Here is a 10,042-nt window from a genome sequence, read left to right as displayed (position 1 = left end):
TCATATCTCTTTCTTCTTCTCCTTCAGCTCACCGCCCCCTTCTCCACTCTCTCACATATCTTTTTCTTCTTCTCCTTTAGCTCACCGCCTCCATCTCCCTTCTCTCAAATCTCTTTCTTCTTCTCCTTCAGCTCACCGCCTCTGTCTCCACTCTCTCACATATCTCTTTCTTCTTCCCTTTCCCCGCCGATTTGCTTTATCCTCTTTGTTCAATGCACTGACGCTGCTGTTTTGTTGTTCCATTTTTCTTCGAGTCGTCGATTTCCTCTGTTCTATCTCAGCGTCGCCGAGTCGCCGTTCTTGGATCGCCGATTGACTAGAAAGGAGGTAATGTAAGCCCAATTTTTTTACTTCTCAATTGGAAAAACTGAAGCATGCTCTCTATTTTTGCTCTAGATTTGCTGGGCTTCTGTTTGAATGAATCTGAAAAAATTGTGGGTTTTGAATGATGAAGTGATTTGTTTGATTATCCGTCTGCCAATTCGGTTTTTAGGTTATATTGACTTAATTTCCCTGTTTTTTTGTTTGTTTGTTTGCTTTATTTATAAATTGTTAGCTTTTTTTTTTTTTTTTTTTTGGGTTTCTGGATTTATGAAACGATGAAGCCAATGTCTTATTCTTAGCTGAGTTTTACCCAGTGAACTTGATGTACCCGTGAGTTTTAGAAGTTAAATTGCTAGTTTCCATGTCTAATGGATTGTGATTATGGGGTGTGTATGGGGTTGGGGGGTGGGGTGGGGAAGGCAACAGGTTCTAAGTTTTTTTATTTTAAAAAAAATGTTAACTGATCAAAAAAAAAAAGTTTAAGAAAATATCATTTTTTTTAAATATGACCGTTGAATGAAGGGGATTGTTTGAAAATGTTACTTTTTTTTTTTTTTTTTTTTTGAGAAACAAAATGTTACCGTTAAAGAATAAGAAAATTTGAAAATCTGATTGTTTTGGATCAGATGTTACCGTTAGGAACAATGATAAAGAAAGAATAAAATAAGAATTAAAAAATAATATTTAAATAAAGTAGTAAAAATATAGAACATCTGATAAATGGGATATTGTAAAATGATGTGGTAAAATAGTAAAGTAGGCTTTTGGTGTGGCAAAATGACATAATTTTTACAATATCTGCTACGGATGCTCTAACTTCATCATCAGAGGACCATAGGCCGGCCTCCACCGGTCTTTTCTCTGATTGAATTTGGTTTTACAGGATTTAACTCTTAAGATTGTCGAAGTCCGAAGATTTTCAACCTACTAATTTTCCAGAATTATCAATTCCTATTTTTCACTATTTAAACAGTAACTCAAACATTTGGCAATTAGCTATTTGCAAAGAGTTTGTTTTGTAAGTATGGAAGTAGACATGCTTAGATCATATATTTATTTGGAAGCGATAAATTGCTTGTTCAATGGCTAACCTCACTTCATAGCATGGCAACAATTTACAATCCCATATCCCATATTTGGAATTTATCCAAGAATTTTTCTCATGCAAAAAGATACCAAAAGACAATAGAGAACATAATGGTTAAATTCTCTTAAAGTGTGAAAGTAACGTCATTTAACAGTTTTATCAATGTTGAAAGAAATTTTTTTTATTTTTTATTTTGATGAAATTTAAGATTGGAATGGTGATATTACAATTCTTGGAAGTTTAAGGATTTTTTGTGCAATTTTTAAAGTTTTGGGGCTCTTTTGTGATTTAGGGAAAGTAGAGGTGGTCAAATACAATTTTGGAAGAGTATTGGGGTTCGGATGAAATCTTTGGAAGTTTCGGGTTGGGCCTTTGTGGTGGAATGGGTTTGGATATTTTATTCTTTGAGTGGGCTTGATGAATCTTTGTATTAAAATAAGCTTTATTGAGTTGAAAATTGAGTATGGGCTGGGTTTTGTCTTAAATGTGGGTGGGCTTATTTTGATTTTGGTTCTTTTTAATGCGATGGGCTGGTGAAATTTATTTCAATTCAGATTAGGGCCTGAAGCCTGAAGGGCTGATAATTCTAAGGGCTTGAACCTTGGGGTTGTTGGGGTTGTATGGATTTCTGATTAGGCCTATGTCGTTGGATGGGTTTATTTAGAGATTGGGCTTGTGGATATAATGTGGGCTTGATGTACATTTCAAACCTGCGCTCTAAGGTTGAGAAAGTTCTATTAGGCTTTAGTATTTCGATTTGGGCTCAATGGTTGGGCTTGAATTTGGGCTTGGTGCTGATTGAGAGTGAGTTGAAGGGGTGTGGGTTGGCTGCATTTTTTTTTTTTATCTAAATGGGCTTGAGGCTTTGGACTAGGCTTTGGTTGGGTCAGAAATTATGGTATAAGGAACCGAGTTGGGTCTTGTACTAAATGGTCGGGTTCAACCCAACCCAACTATCCCTATTTTCTTCAACATGTGGTATGGAAGACTCTGGACTTGGGATAATTAGGATCATCATGAGTATCCATGTGGCATAATCTTGGCCCTCCATGCGGCAATCTGTGTTCCATTAATAATGTACCAAATTGATTAAAAATTAGTGCATTATGTTACAATGAACGCAATTCAACTAAATCCGGATATGCCTTTAAATAAAAGGGAACAACTAAATGGTCTTCCAAGCGATGAGACTTTTAGAAGAAATTTAGAAGACCAATATTAAATTAATACTAGTTTTTAACTGATGCTTCGCACGATTTTTTATTTTACTTTTATTAACTTATAAATATTATTCACTAACTTATGTAATGCATCGATCATTAACAATTGTTAAATATCTTCACCATATTCAATGTTAAAATTAGTTAAAATGAATGAAAATCAGTATCTATAATATGAAACAAAAAAATACATATTTTGAAAAAAAATAACCATATAGTTTCTTTTTTATAAAATGAAACAAAGGCATACTACACATGTTTCTACCATTTTTAAACTTTTATAAAACATGGAACAAGAAAATACAACAATGCTCTATGGCCTACAATTGGATTTATTCTCTCGAGACAATGCTTCCTAAGTCCTAACGGTAACGTACTTGTTCCTAAATCATATATGATATTCTTTTGTTTCCCACCTATTTTGAGCTCCAAAATATTAAAATATTGCTATTCCATAACTAAAGCTTGCCTCTACATATTTTCCAAACCTTTTCCATAAAAAATTGCACTCCAGATTACCTTGATTCCACTTAAGCACTTATTATTATACAAAAGTCTCACAGCTTGGAGAGCAGTTTCCAACCACTCTTTGCACTCAAGATTCAATCTTTCCCAAGCCAAATTACTCCTCCACACCATTGCATAACAACTTTATGGCTCCTGATTTTCATTATCATTATTAACCTTATGATGATTTAAAATTTCAAACCCAATGTGGGGGGAAAAGCCCAACCATACGTAGGGGGCTTAAAGCCCAATGTGAAGGTTATTGTATATCCGAAAATGCTAAAATTGTTGAGGGGTACTTCGCACGAAAGAAGGATATTTGGGGAGCGAAGAAGATTCGTCCGAAGAGAGCATCAGTGTTCCGAAGAGATCATTCTCCTCGGATGTAAAGATTCTTGATCATATAAATATCTGAGGGGTTCGAATGAGTTTACTAATGACTTCAGCAGTCTAGATAAGCTTGGGACACGCCTGGAGATAAGAATGATGGAGAAATATCTAAAAGGAAAAGTTGTCACCACCATATTAAATGCACTGCAGCAACTTTTCTAACCGCATTTATGTGGAGAAGACCTCTGAACAGTATAACCTCAACTACCGCCACTCATAAAAAAATGAAGAAGATACATGATATGACATGCACTTAAGTAGGGACCTAAATGAAGAACAAGTGGACGATGGGGATGATGGAAGATGATGCTATATAAAGAAGAATGGCTCCTAATAAGAAGGGGGAGAAAAAAGAAAGGTTTTACTATAGCCCTAAGAATTGTAACCAGTATTCAATTTATCATAAGTCTCTTCGGACTTTAGCTTATTTGATCTTTATGTGTATTTTTATGCTGGTTTATACTTGGATGTTGTGATCAATCGTTGTGAGCTCCACAGTCAACCTAGCTCTATCATCCACACTCTACAAATCTATTGTTTTGGGCTCGGGCCACAAATCCTAACCCTACAATTGGCGCCGTCTGTGGGAAGAACTTGAGTAGAAGTGGAAGCAACAGTTGATAATGGCTAAACCAGGGCAACAACCAGCAGAATCCCTTTTCTCAATTTGGAGCAGAGATAAGATCGTGAAGGTAGCGTGCATACTACGCACCCTGAGCGAAGTCAACCGCATAGAGGAAGTCACGTGTCTCATGCAGAGAAGAACAACATGCAACTGGAAATTGAGAGGCTAAAGAGGGAGTTGCGCCATGCAAAAAGAAAACGTATTTCTTTGCATTCTAATGAGGATTGGGGTGACGAGCAAGATGTCACTTACGAGCAGAGATCTCAGACACCAATCAGTGAATCCTTTTCATACGAAGAGGAGCACCGTCGCAAGAGGCAACCTCAGAGCCCATCACGTGGAGGGGTAGGAAACGATGCTATGAGCAAAACTTTGAATCAAATCTCTAGGTCACCCTTCACGCACAGGATCGAAAGGGCGAGATTTCCTCGGCATTTTAATCAACCAACCTTTACCATTTATAATGGTAAAACGGGCCTTGTAGAGCATGTGAGCCACTTTAATCAAAGGATGGCTGTCTACTCTAGAGACGAAACTCTGATGTGTAAGGTCTTCCCCTCCAGTCTTAGACCGGTTGCAATGAGGTGGTTCGACAGCCTGAAAACAGATTCCATCAATTCCTACAAAGAGCTCACTCAAGTATTTGGTTCACGTTTTGTCACATGCCGAAGAGTGGCCAGGCCCTTGTCTTCTCTGCTATCCTTGAGCATGCAGGAGGGTGAGACCCTGAAGGCGTACTCGGATAGGTATTGGGAGATATTTAATGATATAGAGGGCAACTTTGATGCAATGGCCCTCGACACGTTCAAGCTCGGCCTCTCTACTGACCACGGTTTAAGGACGTCATTGTCTGGTAAACCTGTTACGAACATGCGTCAACTCATGGACCGTATTGAAAAATATAAAAGAGTTGAAGAAGATTAGCAACAAGGGAAGGGTAAGGACAAGGTTATCCCCCAGGAGAGGAGGGACTTCAGGTCAGACCGTTTCAATAACAAAAAGCCACGGAGAGATTTTGTTAGGCAGTCGGGATCAGCAAATGCTCAAGCAGTCAATACTGTGTTCAAGGAACCAGTCCACCAAGTTTTAGAAAAGATCAAGAATGAACCATTTTTTAAGTGACCGAGTAAGATGGTGGGGAATCCTGAGAGGCGCAATCACAATCTCTATTACCAATACCACCAAGACCATGGGCATACCACTGAAGATTGCAGAAGTCTGTGGAATCATTTGGACCAACTAGTCCGCGAAGGTAAATTGAGGCACCTCTTGCATCACTCCAGTGGCCGAAGAGGTCAGATGAATTTCTAGCCCAAGAGGAATGATTCTTCGAAGCCTTCATTAGGAACTATTAACGTCATCTTCGCAGCACCAGGAAGAACAGGGTCCTGACCATCCAAGGTTATGTCAGTAGCTCGGTTACCAGCGGGGGACTTTGGCAGAGATCTGAGGAGAGCTAGACCGATTATCCAACCGGTTTTAAGCTTTTCAGACAAAGATAAGATTGGAACCATCCAACCTCATGATGATGCTCTGGTAGTCACCATCAAAATTGGAGGATATGATGTGAAAAAGGTAATGGTGGACCAGGGTAGCGCAGTAGAGATAATGTACCCTGACCTTTATAGGGGGCTGACCCTAAAACCTGATGACTTAATACCATACTATTCGCCCTTGGTTAGCTTCGAGGGAAAAATCGTCATCCCAAAGGGCCAGATACGACTGCCTATACAAACTAGCTCGGAAGTAATGGAAGTGGACTTCATTGTCGTAGATGTGTATTCCCCTTATACGGCAATTGTAGCCAGACCTTGGCTACATATGCTAGGGGCTGTTTCCTCTACTTTGCATCAAAAAGTTAAATATCCATCCGAAGGGCGAGTTTGTGAAATCCGTAGAGATCAATCCTCAGCTAGACAATGCTTGGTGGCTGCCATCCAGCACAAGCCCGAAATCGAATCCTCGGCCAAGGCCAAGGGAGACTTATAGTAGTTAAAAAGTCGGGTATCGCCCGTCGAAGATCTAGATGAAGGCGTTAGATGTGAGGATTTAGTAAAAGTTCTAATTGGGGACAATCCTAAAAGGTTCTTTCAAGTCGGATCTCAGATGACTTAAACAGAAAAAAAAAGAGCTAATTGAGTTCCTTAAGAGAAATCTTGATGTATTTGCCTAGAATGCTTACGAAACCCCAGGAATGGATCCGAAATTCATTTGCCACCATCTGAGGGTCAACCCACTGATTGTCCCCAAGAAGCAGCCTCCTCAACACCCATCTAAAGAACATGCAGATGTAGTCAAAGAAGAGGCAATGAAACTCAAACAGACTGGAGCTATTAAAGAAGTTTTTTACCCCGAATGATTAGCAAATACTGTAGTGGTGAAGAAGAAGAGCGGGAAATGGCTAGTCTATGTAGATTTCACCGACTTAAATAAGGCTTGTCCTAAGGACCCTTTCCCTATGCCGAAAATTGATCAGCTAGTAGATGCCACTGTCGGCCATCCTTGGATGAGTTTCTTGGATGCTTTCCAAGATTACCATCAAATACCGTTAGCCCCAGATGACCAGGAAAAGACCGCTTTTGTTATCCCTATTGGTAATTACCATTATAAAGTGATGTCATTCGGTCTGAAAAATGCAGGCTCTACTTACCAAAGAATGATGACAAGATGTTTAAGTCACAGCGAGGCAAAAGTATTGAGGTTTATATAGAGGACATGGTGGTGAAAAGCAAAGTCATTTTCGAGCATGTGAAGGACCTTGTTAACACTTTTGAAATCCTAAGAAGGCATAAGCTACGTCTTAACGCTTCCAAATGTTCATTTGGTGTAGGGTCGGGCAAATTCTTGGGGTACATGGTGACGCACAGGGGAATTGAGGTTAACCCCGATCAGATAAAAGCTATTCAAAATCTACAGCCTCCTCGAAATCCAAAAGAGGTTCAGAAGTTAACAGGGATGACAGCTGCCCTGAACCAATTCATCTCTCAGTCTGTAGATAGGTGTAAACCTTTCTTCTCAATGATTAACAAGTGGAAAGAGTTCGAATGGACTAAAGAATGTGCTTTGGCCTTTCAACAACTCAAAGACTACTTGGCTCGGCCACCAATCATGTCCCGTCCTGAACCAGATGAAGTCCTGTTTGCCTACATTGCCGTGGTACCCTATGCCGTAAGTCTAGTACTGATACGAGTGGATCAAGGCGTGCAAAGGCTAGTTTGCTATGTGAGTAAATCTTTACATGAGGCTGAGATCAGGTACTTACTGCTGGAGAAAGCTATCTTGGCAGTAGTACTCGGAACGCGAAAGTTGCCTCATTACTTCCAAGCACATACGGTCGTCGTGCTTACACAACTCCCGCTTAAATCTATACTTCGAAGTGCTGACTACACAGGAAGAATAGCTAAGTGGGGCACTATCCTGAGGGCTTTCGATATCAAATACATGCCTCACACTTCAGTCAAGGGGCAGATCCTTGCAGATCTGGTGGCCGAGTTCACGAAACCTAGTTTAGAAGAAGTAACAGCAAAGAAGGACATGGATGGAAAATCAGTTGGCATGATTTCTCAACAAGGCCCCTTCCATTGAGAAGTGTATATGGACGGCGCAGCGAACCAGAAAGGTTCTGGAGTGGGGTTAGTGCTGATATCCCCCGAGAGAATCATCATTGAAAAATCGTTAAGGCTAGATTTCTTGACAACAAATAATGAGGCGGAGTACAAAGCCCTATTGATGAGAATGTCTATGGTCCAAAGAATAGGAAGAAAGGCAGTGGAGTTGTTCTCAGACTCAAGGTTAGTCATGGGTCAAGTACAACGTGAGTTTGAGGCGAAGGATGAAAGAATGCAGGGATACCTGAACCGAGTTAAACGTCTACAGTCGGAATTTGAATTTTTTAGCTTGCTGTATATCCCCAAAAGCGGTAACACACATGCTGATTCTCTGGCCACACTCGCTACCTCTTCGACGCAAAATTTGCCGAGAGTCATCCTCGTCAAGGACTTGCATGGGCCTACCGAGGCAAGAAGAGATGTAATCCAAGTTCACCAAATCAGAATCGGGCTTGGCTGGATGGATCCTATAGTCAAATTCTTGAAAGAAGATATTCTGCCTAAAGAAAGGTGGAAGCTGACAAAATTCGGAGGAAGGCAACCAGATTCCGGCTATCTGAGGACTAGAAATTATACAAACGCTCCTATTCAGGACCGTACCTGTTATGTATGCATCCTGAAGCAGCTGAGTTGCTACTAGAGGAATTGCATGAAGGAATTTGTGGGAGTCACACCGGAGGTAGGTCTTTAGCTCACCGAGCCATTACTCAAGGTTATTGGTGGCCGAACATGCAAAAAGAAGCCCATGAGTATGTTAAGAAGTGCGATCAATGTTAACGACCAACCAGGTAGAGTCCTCAACCCATTATCTAGTCCATGGCTGTTTGCTCAATGGGGCTTAGATATAGTGGGTCCATTCCCAAAAGCCGCAGGAAACAGGAAGTACCTTGTAGTCGACACAGACTATTTCACCAAATGGGTTGAAGTTGAACCTCTAGCCAACATCCGAGACATAGATGTGCATAGATTTGTATGGAAGAATATTAGTACTCGTTTCGGAGTTCCTCATACTCTCATCTCGGACAATGGCCTACAGTTCGACAGTAAAGTATTTCAGAATTATTGTAGCGAATTGGGAATCACAAACAGATACTCCACCCCTACCTATCCCTAGGGGAATAGACAAACATAAGCAGTTAACAAAGTCATAGTTAATGGATTAAAGAAGAGACTAGACGATGCGAAGGGCAAGTGGGTGGAAGAGTTGCCATACATACTTTAGGCTTACAGAACTACGTCTCGCAGATCTACTGGAGAAACCCCTTTCTCGATGACTTATAGGGCTGAAGCTGTCATCCCTCTGAAAACTGGGTTCCCAACTCTGAAAACTAGTTCATTCAGTCCGACCGACAACAATGAGCTGCTAGAAAGGAGTTTGGATTTGATTGAGGAAATGAGAGAAAATGCAATGGTTCGATTGTCACATTACCAAGAAAAGCTCAGGCAAGGCTGTGATGCCAACGTAAAGCTAAGACCTCTAGAACCTGGTGATTTGGTACTCAGGAAAGTTGTGGGCACTGCAAAAAACCCAGCCTGGGGGAAGCTAGGACCCAATTGGAAAAGGTCATATTGTATCACTTCAGGGGCTGGAATTGGGGCATATTTCCTAGAGGATCTAGATAGTTATGTGATACCGCGCCCTTGGAATGTAAATAACCTCAAAAGGTACTATTATTAATCGAATCTTCTCTTTAATCACTATGACAATTCGTCATCCTTAACGGTTCTATAAGTGTTTAAACTTAAATCCGATTATGCCTGTAATCCTCGGACCAGATGATTTGGATTAGTTAACACTTCTTAACGGTTCTATAAGTGTTTAAACTTAAATTTGGTCATGCCTGTAGTCCTCAGACCAGATGATTTGGATTAGTTAACACTCCTTAATGGTTCTATAAGTGTTTAAACTTAAATCCAGTCATACCTATAATCCTCGGACCAGATGATTTGGATTAGTTAACACTCCTTAACGGTTCTATAAGTGTTTAAACTTAAATCTAGTCATACCTGTAGTCCTCGGACCAGACGATTTGGGTTAGTTAACACTCCTTAATGGTTCTCTAAGTGTTAAAACTTAAATCTAATCATGTCTGTAGTCCTTAGACCAGATGATTTGGGTTAGTCAACATCTCTGTACAGTTAGTATTATTGAAGTTTAACTTTAAAATAAGTCATGCCTGAAATTCTTAAATGTATTTAAATTAACCCTAACTTATGATAACTTTCTCCCAGCATGTTTGAAAAAACCTATGAAGCTTTTATATCACTCGTTGCATTCATT

General features: G+C 40.1%; 1 protein-coding gene across 1 annotated transcript; it reads left to right on the top strand.

Annotated features, from left to right (window-relative positions):
* The first annotated feature begins 4,297 nt into the window (after window positions 1-4,297).
* On the top strand, window positions 4,298-5,077 carry LOC136062759 (uncharacterized). The gene has a single exon (XM_065762260.1). It carries the CDS (start codon window positions 4,298-4,300, stop codon window positions 5,075-5,077), a length of 780 nt encoding a protein of 259 aa, XP_065618332.1.
* Window positions 5,078-10,042: the final 4,965 nt, after the last annotated feature.

The sequence above is a fragment of the Quercus suber genome, unplaced genomic scaffold, assembly GCF_002906115.3.
Source record: "Quercus suber isolate HL8 unplaced genomic scaffold, Cork oak 2.0 scaffold_450, whole genome shotgun sequence".
Classification (NCBI taxonomy): domain Eukaryota; kingdom Viridiplantae; phylum Streptophyta; class Magnoliopsida; order Fagales; family Fagaceae; genus Quercus; species Quercus suber.
The sequence above is the reverse complement of the archived record's forward strand: the minus strand, read 5'-3'. Positions and strand labels throughout refer to the sequence as shown.